The 15,982-nt window shown below is 39.9% G+C and overlaps 1 protein-coding gene across 4 annotated transcripts in view; it reads right to left on the bottom strand.

Annotated features, from left to right (window-relative positions):
* Positions 1-12,532: 12,532 nt before the first annotated feature.
* ANKRD55 (ankyrin repeat domain 55) overlaps positions 12,533-15,982 on the bottom strand; it is a 47,250-nt gene continuing 43,800 nt past the window's right edge. For 2 of the 4 annotated variants that reach the window (XM_017744130.1, XM_017744126.1), the window contains exons 11-12: positions 15,380-15,487; positions 12,533-13,270 (exon numbers count right to left, since the gene is read on the bottom strand). In XM_017744130.1, the coding sequence (XP_017599619.1) occupies positions 13,017-13,270; positions 15,380-15,487 (362 nt within the window). In that variant the 3' untranslated portion in view covers positions 12,533-13,016. The remainder of the gene's footprint in view (positions 13,271-15,379; positions 15,488-15,982) is intronic. The other 2 variants (XM_008643026.2, XM_017744138.1) reach the window with 1 other exon arrangement.

Raw genomic sequence — 15,982 nt, 5'->3', positions numbered from 1 at the left:
AGGGGAAGGGTGAGAAATGCTTTGCAGGAAGACTAAAGAGCACTCTGTAAAAGATTCTTCAAAAGCATGAAGCTATGTAGCTGTTAAAAGAACGTGTATATTTCTTAGTTTATATACACTGCTGACATATTTGAATGAGCACAGGCTGTTACCATTAATTTAAAAATAGTTAATAGTTAGAGAAAGTCTAAGGAATTATGCATATATGAGAGTTATGCTTTATCCACTGCTAAAATGCAGCCCCCTCCTAGGGTGAAACATAGTGACGGTTCAAAAGGGGTTATCAGCCTTAAAAGAGTTCTATGTGTCTGATAACCAGAGTGACTGATATTAATGGGTGACTTGACAATACCACCATTTTCAGTAATTAACTGCAAATGGGCATCATGTTTTCAATTTCAGAAAGCTGCTACTGATGTGCATGGCTGAAACGAGAAACCAACTAAGATATCTTTGCTGTATCACCTTGACCAAAATAGCCTCATTTTTCCTCTCTGTGTAGCCTGCTAATTTCAGTTATAAATTTGGGGATTAAAGGGTCTACTTATAATGTATTTGCAAAGTAAGAAGCGCAATGAGGTTTAAATCTTCACTGGAATGTCTAGGTGCTACTTTGATATGAGGAAATAAATTACAAACATTTAAATAGGTAGTCACATCTTATGTATAAAAGATGCTCTTTAGTGCAATTTGAGTCTAATGGAACAAGAATGAATAACAAAAGATTTGCCTGCAGCTTGGGAGAGGACAGATGCAGTCTGAGACAATGCTGGCTTCTGCCACAAGCTGTATTTCCAGTTAGGCTGACTGCAAAGTGAAAGAATATTTTGCATAATGGAATTCGCCTTTTTTTTTCTGTATAAGCCGACCGCATGAACCACACCCAAAATGGTTGCTGTTTTGTAAATCACAGTACAGATAGCTGTCATGTCCCCTGCTTCTCTGTGACATTCAGCTCTTTCATAAACTGAAATTTATTGCTTCCTTTCTTAAACTCCTGCTAGAGACTATTGAAAGTATTCACCTGTGAGATCTTAATTTAAACTGGGTAGAAGAAAAGAAAGTCAAAATTGTTAGCATAGTCCTGGCATTTTATGGCATAGCGGTATGATGCTGAGCAGCTTGGGTGTATATAGAAAACATTCCTGAGGTGGTGTGTGAGCCAGCTACGTTGGTGCTGGCCAGTATGAACAGGTGATGTGAAAATCTGTGCAGGATCACAGCAGAAGGTGGCCAGGAATCCACCGCAAGAGAGACACCGTTAGGATGACAATGGGAAGATAAACAATAAGCTCCTCTGGCTCTGCCTGGAAAGAAGGTTCCCATTTTTGAATACAAAACCAGAAACTTGATTCTAGTGCTTGTTTCTTTGTATGTAGGAAGCATAACCCTGCAGATATTCTTGAAAAATAATCAGACCAAGTCAGAGACCATGCTGCTTGCCTTTCATATATCTTATTTAGATTTATTTGCTAGTCACATAGGATCCATGCAATAGTTGCTCTCACAACTTCTGGGAATACCTCCCTGCAAATTCTTAATTTAACTCAAATCACATTGTGAGGTTCACCGTGGAAACAGGGCATCATGTGGTTGTTCCTCAGTTCCTTCCTTCCCCCTTGCAAGAGCTTTCCAGCATGCTGCTGTATGGACATATGGGACTTACAGCTCAACACTGAGTTCCATTTTATTGCTCTGCTGCTCTATTCTGTTGAACTAGGCCCTACAATTTCCTCTTTGCAGAGGCTGGGAAGTGTAAATTTCAGGAAGCAGGTTCTGATTTTAAAAAAATGTATCTTACTAATCCATTAAAAACACCACTAAAATAAGTGAATGTGATATACCATTTTTATAAAGAAAGTGACTTTTTTTCAGAGTACACAGTGGAAATTAACTGGTGATCTGAGATAGCCATTTCTATTTTCCTAGAACTTCAACATTCTGACACTCCTTTACCATTAAAAACAAAACAAAACCACACCCAACTATCACACATCACCAAGTATTCATATTCAGTGTTTTCTTAGTCACTGTACAGACAAAACTACACACTCTTGGAGACCTGCCCAGGAAGACTGGGTAATCAGTTTAAAAATGACAAACTGAAAGTTTTAGTCCAAAAATATAATGCTTGAACAAATGCCTGTTGTTACAGGGAGGTGGTACACCATACCCTGGTGTACTGCAGCTAAGTGCAGGTGCTTGATATTGTGACATGGTTATTTTACTGAGCTCACATGTTATCATTTCCAATAATACTTCACTATTACTCTGTGTTGTCGGCATTAAGGGGTTACTACTCTTCATCCTACCATGTAGATCAACGTAGATCTTCACCCATGTAGCTGGAGGATCAGTGCTGGCTACTTTCAGGAGTCACCCACAAAGAGAAGAAAGGAATAGTCCCCTGCAAAATTCAGACTCTTGAAGAAATCCAGATGGTTGTCAAATCAAAAATGTCATAGAATCACTGAATTGTTTAGGTTGGAAAAGACCCCTAAGATCATTGAGTCCCACCATTAACCCAGAACTACCAAGTCCACCACTTAACCATGTCATGAAGTGCGACATCAAAGTTGTCTTTTAAACAACCTCATGGATGGTAACCCTCCAATTCCCTGGGCACTCTGTGCCAATGCTTGACTACTCTTTCCATGAAGAAAGTTTTCCTAGTTTGCAACGTAACCCTCCCCTGGTGCCGCTTGAAGTTGTTTCCTCTTGTCCAATTGCTTGTTACTTCAGAGAAGGGGCTGACCCCCACCTGGCTACAACCTCCTTTCAGACAGTTGAGGAGAGTGAGAAGATTACCCCTGAGTCTCCTTTTCTCTAGCCTGAACAACCCTGGTTCCCTCAGCCACTCCTCACAGGACTTGGGCTCCGGACCCTTCATCAGCTCTGTTATCCTTCTCTGGACTCACTGGACTCGCTCCAGTACCTCAATCCCTTTCTTGGAGTGAGGGGCCCAGAACTGGACACAGCACTCAAGGTGTGGCCTCACCAGTGCCCAGTACAGGAGGACAATCCCTGCCCTGGTCCTGCTGGCCACACTATTGCTGATCCAGGCCACAATGCCATCGGCCTTCTTGGCTACCTGGGCACACCCTGGCTCATGTCCAGCTGCTGTCACCAGCACCACCATGTCCTTTTCCACTGGGCAGCTTTCTAGTTACTCTTCCCCAAGCCTGGGACTGTTGTGATCCAAGGGCAGGACCTGGCACTTGGCCTTGTTGAACCTCACACCATTGGCCTTGGCCTGTTGATCCATCCTGTCCAGATTCTTCGGCAGAGCCTTCCTGCCCTGCAGCAGGTCAGCATTCACACTCAACTTGGTGTCGTCTGCAAAGTGACTGAGGGTGCACTCAATCCCCTCATCTAGATCACTGATAAAGATATTAAACAGAAGTACTCCCAGTATTGAGCATAGGGGAACCCCACCCATGACTGGCCACCAGTTGAATATAACTCCACTCTCCACCACTCTCAAGGCCTGGACATCCTGGCAGTTTCTACCAAGTGACCAGTGCACCAGTCCAAGCCATGGGCTGTCAGCTTTTCCATGAGAATATTATGGGAAATGGTGTGAAAGGCTTTACTGAAGTCAGGTAGACAGCATCCACAGCTTCTTCCTCAGGAGATTGGGTGGTCAAGCAGAACCTGCCTTTCATAAGTCCATGCTGGTGAGGCCCAATCTCCTGGTTGTGCTGCAAATGCAGTGTGATGACACTTAAGATGACCTATTCCATGACTTTCCCAGCATTAACGTCAGGTTGACAGGCCTGTAGCTCCCCAGATCCTCCTTCCAGCCTGTGTTGTATTTGGACATCATATTTGCCAACCTCTGGTTAACTGGGACTAGCCTTGTTAGCCAGGATTGCTGGTAAGTGATGGAAAGTGGCTTGGCGAGCTCTTCTGCCAGATCCCTCTGTACCCTTGGGTGGATTTCGTCTAATCCCATAAATTTGTGGGGTAGCAGGTAATAGACTATGTCCCCTTGGATTAAGGGGGCTTCATTCTTCTCCCCATCCCTGTCCTCCAGCTCAGCGGGCTAGGTATTCAGAGAAAAACTGGTATTGCTATTAAAGATGGAGACAAATAAGGCATTAAGTACCTCATCTGTTTTCTCCTTTGTCACAATGTTTCTCCCCATATCCAGTAAAGGATGGAGATTATCTTTACCTCTCCTTTTGTTGCTGGTATATTTATAGAAACAGTTTTTACTGTCTTTTATGGCCATAGGCATATTAAACTTTTGTTGAGCTTTGGCCCTTAGCTAGGATGTTTTTCTCTGTAAAAATTCTCTTTTGAGCTGAGACATGATTTCTGTTATGAAAATATACTTTAAAATAGCTTGAAAGATAGTTTCTCAGACTAACTCTAGGGTTGAAATCGTTGGTAGATATGCTTGAAAGGAAGTAGTTCACACCTGTGGTGGCATTTCTTTGAAAGTCTTTTTATTTAGAGAACATTTTGACACAGATCTCAGACATCTCTCAGCTTTAGTCAGCTGAGGGATTGGATTTTTTCTTGAAAAATGTTTGGAATAAAAAAAAATCAACTTGGCTGCTAATGTAATATTGCTACATAGTTAAATAATACAATGTGATAATGCATAGCAACCAACAGAAAAAGCCTCCCAAACTGTTGTGTGGAATGCAGAATTTATCACACTCTTGCAGATTGTAAAGTTGCAGAAATGCATATGAACTGATGGTTTGACAGAGTTGAGAAGATGGGCCAGGAGATAAGTAAAGCTTCTACTGGTGTAAGAGCATATTGAAAGAAAACCATAAACAAGTGACATTTAGTGCAGAGATAAAAGTTCATGTTTTAAATTAGGATAGTTTAAGTCATCACTTGAAGCAATTCATACTTGTTGCTTTGAACTGTCCCAGTTTTTGAGTTTAGCCCAACATTTGGGTTAGTAAACTTGTATTATGGAGTTTAGAATGTTAAACAAGGGAGTTAGCTAATGTGGATTTTATTTGCATGTCATTTGGTTGGCGCAGGAATACAAGAAACTTTTCAGACCAGCCTGTTGCCTAAAGCAGAGTGTGTCAGTAAGAACTGAACTCATCCTGTAGCTTTCCAGTGGCCTCTGTGGTTTGAATTGATGATTTTGGTTCAGCTCACAGAAGCCAGTTGTAAGCACTGTTACCACTGGCCTTTTTAATCTTAAAGACAAGTTAAAGAACAAATTAACTTGTCATTTAGATTTACTGTGAGAGTTTTCCATTTGGTACAAGCGGAGAACATGACAACCCCATCATGCCCTCATCCCTTTGCTGTAGTTAACCTGTAAATACAGTTCTGCATTCTCAAGTGCTTTTCACCCATCAACTTTTTTGGGGGAAAATGATGTGCTGAGGTGCTTACTAAAGGGTGCTGCCCAAGAAAGGTTGTGCTGACCACAAGTACCATGTCTGGTGTTCCTTCATGGGTGGTACTACAAGGCAGCAGCATTTTAATTTGGATCAGCTAGAGAATGTGAAACAAAACCGTCCGTTGTGATGGTAAGTATTATGTGATGAGTTCAGTTAGAATTCACAAAACTTGTCAGGAGAGCAGCTGGAATGCACTTTTTATGGATTAGTTTGTTTAATCTCTTTTCTTTAGTTTGCGAGAGCAGAGTGGTACTGTGACTCCAAAACCTCTGCCTTTTCTCTTCCATCATCTAAGGAGATTAAGGAGATGAGAGGACAAGGAGGATCAAGGAGACAAAGAGCTAATCTCAGCCAGCAGAGATTCTGCGCCTTTCCTAGCCCAGAGAGTAATCACACAAAGTAACTGTCAAGGGGAGGTTCCACTTAATTTTTCTGAAGATACAGGCTGTTTCCAGTCCTTTGCTACTGCTCTGAAGCTGTGGTTCTGGGCTAAGATTACCAGTGTCCTGAGTGAACTGTCCATAGCCATGGGTAATGTTACTTTCCAGTCTGTCAGTGATAGCACTGTGACTACTACATATTCCCCAGCAGAAGCCTTTCAGCTGAGCTGGCCAAGGTGGCTTTTGGTGAAGAATAAGCATAGGCCAGTGGCCAGGATCTGCTGTCAGACTCTGACTCTCTGCACTGTGCCATGAGAAGAACCATTTATCATCTTTACATTTCACCCGTTAAATTGCTTCTTGCATTCCTCATCTGATTGTCATAAATACAGAACACTCAAAGCAAGTTCCTGTAAGGAGGGAATATATAAACCACATTTTGAAGATTTAACACCTGAGCACTGAAGTTAGCTCCCACTAGCCCCAGTTCTAAGAAGCCACTATTGGAAATTTAATCTCTAATCTTTCTGCCTTAGTTTCTTCATATGTGACATTGGGTTAATACTAACCTACTGGGAAGTTTTCAATGATGGAATGATTACTTTTTAGTTAAGTGTTAAATTTCATTAGAACACATAAATATATCCTCCAGTTGGCTACAAGATCCGTGTGGATTTTAGTAACCAGTTGCTATCATCACATAAAAGCTGAGAGGAAAATAAAACCTCTGTGAAAGCAGACTATCTTCCTGTCTGCCACCTTACCAGAAAGCACCAGAAGCATGCAAAAACTGGTACTTGCTTTTTTTTATTTGCATAAAGAACTTACACTGATTCCTGCCATTCCTGTTTTACAGTGTGCTTTTTACCTTTGATATGTGCTGATCTTACATTTACAAAAATAACATTGAAAACTAGTGTTGATAGATCTGACAGTAAAATGAAATTTTCATTGTGAAAAATAATTTGGAAAAGTATTTTTTTCTGTTGTGTGTAACAATTGCCTCAGTTAAGAAGGTGGTGTCTGAATTAAGAATAACTACTACAGTAAAGGAGTAATATAGCTGAAAGTCCTGACACATTGATTTTTGCATTTCTGAAACTAAGTAGTATGCGATCTGCATCAGGAACAGTGTAGGAAGGGCTTGAGCTGTCCTTTTAAAGTGCCTATAAATGCAGCATTTGATTAACTGTACAGGAGGTATGTGTCCAGGAGTGAAAACAATAAAATCTTGATGTAACTTTATCTGGCATAAAAACCCACAACAGAACAGAAGGCAGTAGAAGGACAGTGAGGGCACAAATTGCTCCTCTTGGCCTATGGCACTGAGAAGTCATTACATGGAAATTCCCATGTGTATTAATTATAATGAACCCTCTTAGTGGACATGATTTTGTGTTTCATGAAGAAACCTAAGCAGTGACAAATCAGAGGCAGCTTTCCCAAGACATGTCTTGGAGTCTACGAAAAAAATAAGATGGCAGATTTATTTACAGGAAAATCAATCTTTTCAAAAGAAATGGCTGAGAGAGAAAGACTACAGAGACAATGAGAAACTTCAAGTGGTTTCAGTGTGTAGTTTCTAGGACATTATGGAAAAATTGCTCAAATCAACAACGGGAAGAAAATCTTTATAAGATCACAACATAGTGAACTGTGGAAAAAATGCTAGATGCTGTAACAGGAGAGATCAAAGCACAAAAAATATTTTTAGAGTTTCAAGTATTAGAATTTTCAAAAGCATCCAACTCTTTTTTGAAAAACTGCCTACACAGGATGTCTGGAGAGCAAATGCATCTTTAAGAAGCTCCAGACCTCTAGATCTGAAAAAATTACATCTCTTGGGTGCTAGGAATTGAACAGAAGGGGTTGCAGAGCCTCTCTCTGGGTTCACATAATTATTTAATATTATATTTGGTTTATCTGTCCTTGCTAATAAATCTCTTCTTACTTCTAAGAGTCTATTGCAAGAATCACTTCAGGTGAATTTCAGAAACCAAAAATGCTGTCTTTACAACTGTATTGCATAACCAGCATTTCTGGTCAGACCTTATATTTCTTCCTTCCTCAGATTATATTTACCCTCAGCTTCTTATGTGAAAGATACAGGGCCATTTCTCTTCAATTGTTTAAGTGCAGCCAACTATTCATGCACTGTAGGAAGGTCTCCCTTCTCATCTTTTCAGTGTGTATGCTCAGTTTTCAGCTCAGTTGGCAAGCTGAAAGTACAGGTGAAGTTTGTGGCACTGTGTGTGAGAAGGGGATCTGCTTCTCCTGACCTTTCCTCTCAGTTCTACTCTTACCAACTAATCCTCCTTATGTAATCTTGATAGGAAAGGCTATGACTTTGGAGTCTTTTGTAGTGGTGCTGATAGCTACAGAGACACATTGGGAGAGCTGGACCAAGCCTTTTCTTAGTGCATTAATGTGTTCAGTTTCAGTCGGTTCCTGTGTGATACAAGGAACTCTGCCACATTCTTCTAAAGGACGGAATTCCATGCACTGAGCCTAGAAGCCTATGTGCAAAGGTCAGGAAGGCACATGTGTGTAGAGTCAAATAATACTCTTAGACAGGTACGAATATACCCCTGACTCTTCAGGTTCTTCTGGCATTTCCATAGCCACAGAAAGTCACACCATGATGCCAAGTACCTTAAAGTGCCACAAACAGTGAGATGGGAATGGAAACTTAACTGCAGAAGGCTGTACAATGTAAGTGAGCAGAGATGCTGGACCAGATGACCTACTGTGGTCCTTTCCAGCCTGCCCATTCAGTGATTCTGTGACCTTACTCAGCTCGGTAGCAGCTGGATGAGGCAGGGCCTTGTCAGTGTTGGCTGTCTGTGAGGAACAGTTGGACTTTAGGATTCTGACAGGCACAGAGTTAATTTTTTGTCTCTGTGTCAACTGCTTCACATCAAGTACTACTCTGTGCCCTTGGTCTGAGTTGGCTCTGAGGCTGGACACTGGACAAACTGGTCTAAACTGCCTCTGTTATAATGGTGAGCTTTTGCATCAATAGGGCCAGCACAGAAAAATCTCAGAATCTAAGGAATTTCCTATGATTCTCTGAATCCTCAGAAAACCCTATGAAAATAATGAGAAAAAAAGTACACCTTTAACATACAAAGGCAAATAATGTATACTTTCAATATTTCTTCTAAATCATTATGATGATGCCGATGCAGAGGAAGAGGTGCAGTAAGTCATGATGACAGTATGATCACATGAGCTCTTAAAGCCCTCTTAGAATTGTTTGAAAAGTTGATATGTTTTTATGCCCCAAGTGCTAACTATGATGCTTCTGGTGTTTTGCTGTGGAAAAACATATAGATTGTGCAGACAATCCTTTGGTGATGGTAGCAGAATGCAGTCTATTAAGTGGTGAGGGGACAGAGATCTCCACTTTTGGCAGCGGTAGGGATATTTAAAATGCTTTATTAGGACTGAATTTTAGAGGATATAGCTTCCACTGTAGGTATTTATACAAGAAAATTAGCCTGCTCATCAGATATTCTGCTCAGCAATAGAGTAGCCTTTGAAAGATCGTCATAATAGTGGGTGATCCTTTGTTTTACATGTGAATGTTTTTCCCTGTTTTAAATAATGGACTAAGGCTAATCACCTGCACAGTTTACTGGAAGAGTGGACCAGTCCATTCAGTATCAATGTATAAGTAAATGGTCCACTGGAATAAAGGCTGCTTTTAAAAGCTTTTTGAAATTATATTCATAGGACTGGTATAAGGAATGTAGAGCGTATGCCAGTGAGGAGATATATTGTGTTTTGTTCAGAAAATATATCCTTTTTGTGTATATATTTTCTTAGCTCCCTGTGCCAAGCTGAACTCCCCAGACACCTGAATACTTCACACTCTGTGAGTAAACACTCAACTAGAGTCAGAGAAGAATGTGCCAGGATTATTTAATCTCTAGACAGAGAGGGAAAAAATCTCTGTCATGACCTACCGACCAGACGTTTCTTGGCAATTACTAATCAACAGTGTTAGCCTTTTATTGTCTCTCCTGCCATTATCTTCCAGGAAAGGTCTGAGCAAGAGGTCAGAGCAGCTTAAGTGGGTATTGGTTCATTTGTTATCTTTCATGCAGAATGCTGCCGTCAACAGTCTGCTCTCCGCTGAAGGTGAAATACTTCACCTTAATATGTCATGTTCATTTACTGTAGAATTTGGCAACCAAACTCAAAAGATAAGAATAGTTTCTGGTGGAAATGTTTCTGAGAATAATTTTTAATGCTTTCTATAAGCAATAATTTTTGAAAGATCTATATTTGATTAATTACAAACTACTTCCTTATTGACAGTCTACAGAAGAAACACATTAGAAAAGTGACCTGGATCTTATTTCAGATTACCAGCTTCTAAGACTGTCTCTGTTCAGGTAAGAACTATGATCACCTTTGAACAGGCAATTGGATTTGCATTCCTTTCCTGAAAAAGCCTTTTCTTGGTTGCAGACCCACAGAAGAAAACATTCATTTCTAGAAAAGATGAGGAAAAAAGGGACAAATTATAGGAAAAATTCACCTAGCACCTGCCTTCTGTCACACAAATATATTGTGTAGAGAGTGGTAACGTATATGGTAACAAGTGACTGCACCTGGAATTCTGCATTTTTTGGGAAGGAATTTAATTTGAAAGACAGTGTTACCTTTGATCAGAAATTGTTCATTATTCAGCCTTGTTAACCCATGCTGCCTTAAAAAAGTACTGCTGAACAGGAAAACCAGAAATCTGATTGCTTCCTTTCTGGGAATGGAAGTGTCTAGCTTAAGGCATGGGGGAATTTCTCTCCTTTTCTCTCTTGCTGTAATACTGGAACCATTTAAAATTTGTTCAAGCTTCTATGGGAAGACAACACAGACTGCTCTTCTATCTTTCTCTCCAGCATAGAAGAGCAGCTGGCAAAAAAATGAGTGCCACCACAGCTTTTATAGTTGCCAATAGACGGCCCAGGACTCTGGACCCTGGAGAGGCAAGGTAATGCAAGAAATGAGAGGTGTTCACCTCCTCTCTCAAATCCAGCAGAAGCAATGAGGATCCCCTTCTATTCAGGAAAAACTGGAGTTGCATCATGGGACTATCCTCTTTTGAGGCATCCCAGTAGATAGCTCAAGGCATGGTTTCCATACCCACTGAAAAGGGCTAATGTGGCAATGGAATTACAAATGTTTGACCTCACTAGGATTTCCTTGTTACGCCATTTGGTCTTCCCTTTCTTCCACATGCTGTACCCATTCCCAAGCAGTTTGTTGAACTAAAGATAATTAATCTCTTCCAGAATGGTTACTTTAGGCTTTCATTCTGTGAAGACAAACCTCATTCTTGTGATGGCCAGAGCTGTAGGATTTAGATTTCTCTTCCCTTCTGTGCAGTCTGCACCAAAACCATTTGCTTTATACCAAGTGATAGTGGCAAAGTCTGCACTGAAGCTTTAATGTTTCTAGGAAATGACTTATGAACCATTTGTTTATTGTGTGAGGCCTCAGGGAGAGGTACAAAGTGGCATAAGTCAGGATAGAGATTTTGGGACTTGCAATAGGTGGAGTTTCAAGCACAGAAGCTCAGGGGCTCTGTAGAGCAGAGAAAGTAGCTCAGGCAATGACCTCATGGAGCAAATACCAGTCTGCTACACTGCAGGAAAGATTCTGGACTTTTCAGTGAGGCTGGACTGAACAGGACCGGTCAGGTGCAAAGACAGAGCATGCTAGAATTGATTCCTTACCAGACCATGCATCTGTCATGCAGTGTTTTTTCCATCTAGCCTCAGGGAGTAGGTCATCTGTGAGGTCCAGGTACATGAGCTTTTTAGTCTCACATTTTTTCATCAAGAAGCTAGATGTTTACATGTTGAATTTGAGCTTTATACCCTGACATTTAGGTGAGATGTTTAAAAATAAAGTATTCTTTTATTTGCATGCAAAAGTTCCCTCTTCCCTGTGTTGCATCAGAGCAGCTGTTGTGCTCTGCTTTTTTCTTTCTGGGACTGTCTGTGACAGCCACCAGCCATCCTATTTACATCTGTTAGTACAAGGAAATTGGAAACTGCAGCTACTGGAACATGATTATCTTTGTCTTCATGTCAGGTTTGTCTTTTACTGTGACACAGCAAAAGAAGTGTTTGTACAGCTAATAAGACATTTATCTAGAGATAATCAGAAGTGGCATGTCCTTTTTGAATGAGCTGCTGATGTAGAGCTAATTTTGGACCGGCTTACTAGAAGTGGTGATACAGAAGAGTGGCAAAAGGGGACTATCTCCCCAAGTCAACAGCCCCTCTATAATCAGAAGTGGAGAAGCCTCTAAATCAATTGCAGCAAGATTTAGATAAGAACCCTAAAGCAAGCAGAGTCTGGCGTCTTTGTTAGCCTCTACGAAAGGACAGTCTTGTGCAATGTTTAGTCAAAGGCTTATACCACTTGTAAAGGTTCTTGACTGAACAACAATCTAGTTAAATTTCCTTCAGTTCAGTGATCAAAGTGAAACAATGCCTAAAAACTCAGGACTGTGCAATCCTTGCTTTATGAAGATAACAGTACACAATTGTTTTTTTGTCACTGAGGAGTATGAAGAATTAAATAAGACATTGGTCTATCTGTGAAATGAACAGTTTTGAACAGTGCATGCTAAAGCCCTGTCTGTTCCACAGGGATTAGTGTTTTGTTGTACTTTTTTAGCTTGTTGAATTCACAAAACCCCACAAACTTACAATTTAGAAAATGTGTGAAAAAGAAAGAGACAAAAGACCTCAATTGTTAAAACTGCCTTTTGAGTTTATTTTCTTAATCTTAAAAATATTTTTTTTGATGGCACACAGCATCAGAATCAGCACCTTTGCATTTACAAACTACCGAGAAGCCCTGCCAATTTGTTTCCCTAGTTCTGACTTTTAAATCACATGGAAAACCTTACTCTTTGTTCCTTTTTTCTATGAAAGGCTTAACAGCACATTGCTGCAACAAAATTACGCATTATGAGGGTTCCATTCACAAAATAAATTTACTGCACATTAAATATTGATTTAGCAATTTCATCATAAATGAAAACTATAATGCAAATGCATATATACACACACACACACAGAGTGCAGCTTTTGTGATGTGCTATCTTATCTTGGTTTTTGTTACACTCCAGTTCACAAGAGTATCATTAGTGCAAATAATGAGATTTAACTGTACAGTTATCTTTTAACAACCACTTAGACATATTTCAACTAATTTAGGCCAGTGTAATGAGTTAATATTCAGCATCTGATTTGGTGAGTGATTTCTCAAGCTCTTCTGCAGGATTAGATTTCTTCTGGTTTGGGATAGCAGGTAGGACACAGCTTGGTTTCAGATGCTCTCCTGATAGATCAGGCAAGAGAGAATAGAGAATATGACTCTGAGAATGTCCTTTTTTCTGAGATCTGGAGATTGGAGCTGGTGGGAGAATAACTACATCAGTTTGTAGGGTCTTAAACTTCTTAGCATCCTGAGATGGTAGCTGAACTAGAGGAAAAAGAAAAAAAGAGAAAGAGTGCACAGGAAGTGAAAAGCATGGCATTTTTACAAATGATTTTGCTACTTTCCTTGAACTGTTGTCTCTTATTGTGCATACTCAAGCCTGCATTTGAAAAATGTGATCAAAATATTAATAAAAAATAGTGTAACCGTGGCAAGGCTAATCTTCATCTGAAGAAAACAGCTCCACTGCTAAGTGATTTACTTTTTGTTTAGTGAGCAGTACATCTGGAAAAGTTCAACAATTTGTTTTTGATAAGCAGAGAACCTATAGTTTGTCTGAAGGAGACTTGGTCTTCTTGGAGGAATTTTCACAATATATTTTTTCATCCAAAACCACAGGCTGACTGTAACAGAAATGTCCCATGGGAATATATTATTTCTAACAAAAACATTCTATTGCTGAAGATAAATGCTGATCAAAATCTTAAGGAAGATGAAATGGAAGAATGTGAGATGCTGTGTCTGGGTTTCTCTAAGCACAGTCAATCATAAAGGTAAGTCCACACATGCTCTGGTATTCACAGGCTATAAAAGTAGCCCATTACCCTGTAGCACACCAAGACACACACCAAAACACCTGAGGCACACCCACTATGTATCTCTATTGTTGTCTCGTAAGAAACTGTGGATTAAGATAATCTTTAATTTCTACCTCACATTCATCAGTTTAAAGCCCTGTTTGTGCTTTAAAGCTAATACAGTTCTGTATTTTCTCTGAATTGAAATCCTCAGGCTCCTTCATTCAGACAACTCACTAATTTCCTGATCTTTTTTTAAAAGGAGAATTCAAAAACTTAATTGTAGACCTACTTTTCTGTGCTTGTAAAGTTTTTGTGAATCACATTAGCTTCTTTTCATTTTATCTCCATTTTATTCACAAACTCTTTGTATACAAATAATTTAGTTTTTTCCAGTTTAAGCATATAAAGAGCTCCTTCTGAAGTTACACCATCTCCATTTTGGCTACAGAATCTTCCTTGCAATTTTTTACATTAGTTTTTTCTTGGTTGCGTTCTCATTGCATTTGTGATTTCCTTCCATCTGCATATTTGTGATGAATTATCTGAGAAGCTATTAACACTTTCCTCTGAAGTGTTCTAGCTGGAAATTTTGTGTTTTATTTAATTTGCCCTTCGGAAAACAATGTTACCTCTCTTATGTCTGCAGTGGGCCCTCACTTCATATATTTGTCTATCTATATCTATCTATTTTGACTATACATATTGTGCAAAAGAGGCTGAAGTTCTTGTCATAATCCCCTGTAGCATACACCTTATACTAATTAAATCATTGACTATTTGTTTATCAGGAGCAGTAATTTTCTAAAGCTTATCAGGTATGGGTTTAGGGCAAAGCAGGATCTTTATAGAGAGGATTTAGAAACTTGGTAGATTTTTTTCGTTTGAGCTGATTTCAATTCCTATTCAAGTTGTGATTACCTGAGCAGACAGTGTTTACTACAACTGCTTGGCCTCTGGCAGTATACTGTAATTCATGGGTCATATTTAAGATTCATTCATGTTCAGAAATTCAGGAAATCACTTCTCCTTTCCATGAAAAACCCCAAACCATTAATACTTTGCTTTAGTTGGTGTTGAATTTGTGTGAATCTGGGAGGGCTAAATACAATAAATGAGTCCATTTGTATGGTAGAATGCTTTGAGTTCGCTGAAATTTTGGTGTGCAAACCAAATGTTGCGAGGTTCACTTGTTTCCCTCTTTGGAACATAGTCGTATGTTAATATATTCAAAGTTCACACCTGTGTGAAAAATATGCATAAAGCTTTCTGTACTTTATATACACCATTAAAAGTTTTTAATGATGGGTTTAAGTAGGCCAAAAGCACTGTAGCTTATCTTCACCCCCATGACAGAGCAGCCATCATGTAGTCCCACATACTGTGCTTATTTTAGGATATTTGATTTAGGATTTCAGGACTGGTACATGGATGGCTCTGAAACAATGCATATAATGACTAGTACTAGTACATGTATTGAAACACATGAGCCTGGACCCAGAGCTGGGATCTGTGGGAGGCAGAGCCCTTAAGGCCCCCAGAGCTACATACAGCAAAAGCACCAGTAATGACTCACATGTGGAGGGCAGAGTCGGCCACCGAAGACCTAGTGGTACAATAGGAGCTACTGGTTCAGGAAGCCTTTTCCACTCGGTAGAGACTCTTGAGTGGCTGCTATTACAAACTGCAGAGGCAAAAATAAGGCTGTCAGAAAGGCATTGCTCAAGGAGTATGGAGTCCAGCAGAGGGATGGCTCTTAGACTCCCTTCCTTTGCAAGCAGTGGACCACAGTGGCCTTCTGCAGAGATGTGGGTGCTTTGTGGAATGCTTTGCTGTTAACTTGGGAAAGAAGAAACTTCAAATCATGATGAATATTGGCAAAAAACAACCACAGATCTCCAGAAAACACTGTTAAATGACCTGTAGAAATAGATATAAAAAAATTTTTTTTTGAATTTGTTGTTGTGCTTTTTTTTCCAGCAAGTTATAATGTCACTTTTTTGGCCATCAGACACGTTTTCTCCTCTGACATCTCCAGAACTATCAGGCTTTTTAAACTACATGAAGAAGTGAGAGCAGCAGAGAGCTCTCTAGAAGTCCCATATTTGTTTGAAAAATTATTCTGGCATTTTGTGAGTGTGTGACAGCCTGTTTTCCGGGGTTGTTGGAAGCGTTTGCA

This window comes from Corvus brachyrhynchos, unplaced genomic scaffold (genome assembly GCF_000691975.1).
Source record: "Corvus brachyrhynchos isolate BGI_N302 unplaced genomic scaffold, ASM69197v1 scaffold310, whole genome shotgun sequence".
NCBI lineage: Eukaryota > Metazoa > Chordata > Aves > Passeriformes > Corvidae > Corvus > Corvus brachyrhynchos.
This window is presented reverse-complemented; position numbering and strand designations above follow the sequence as displayed.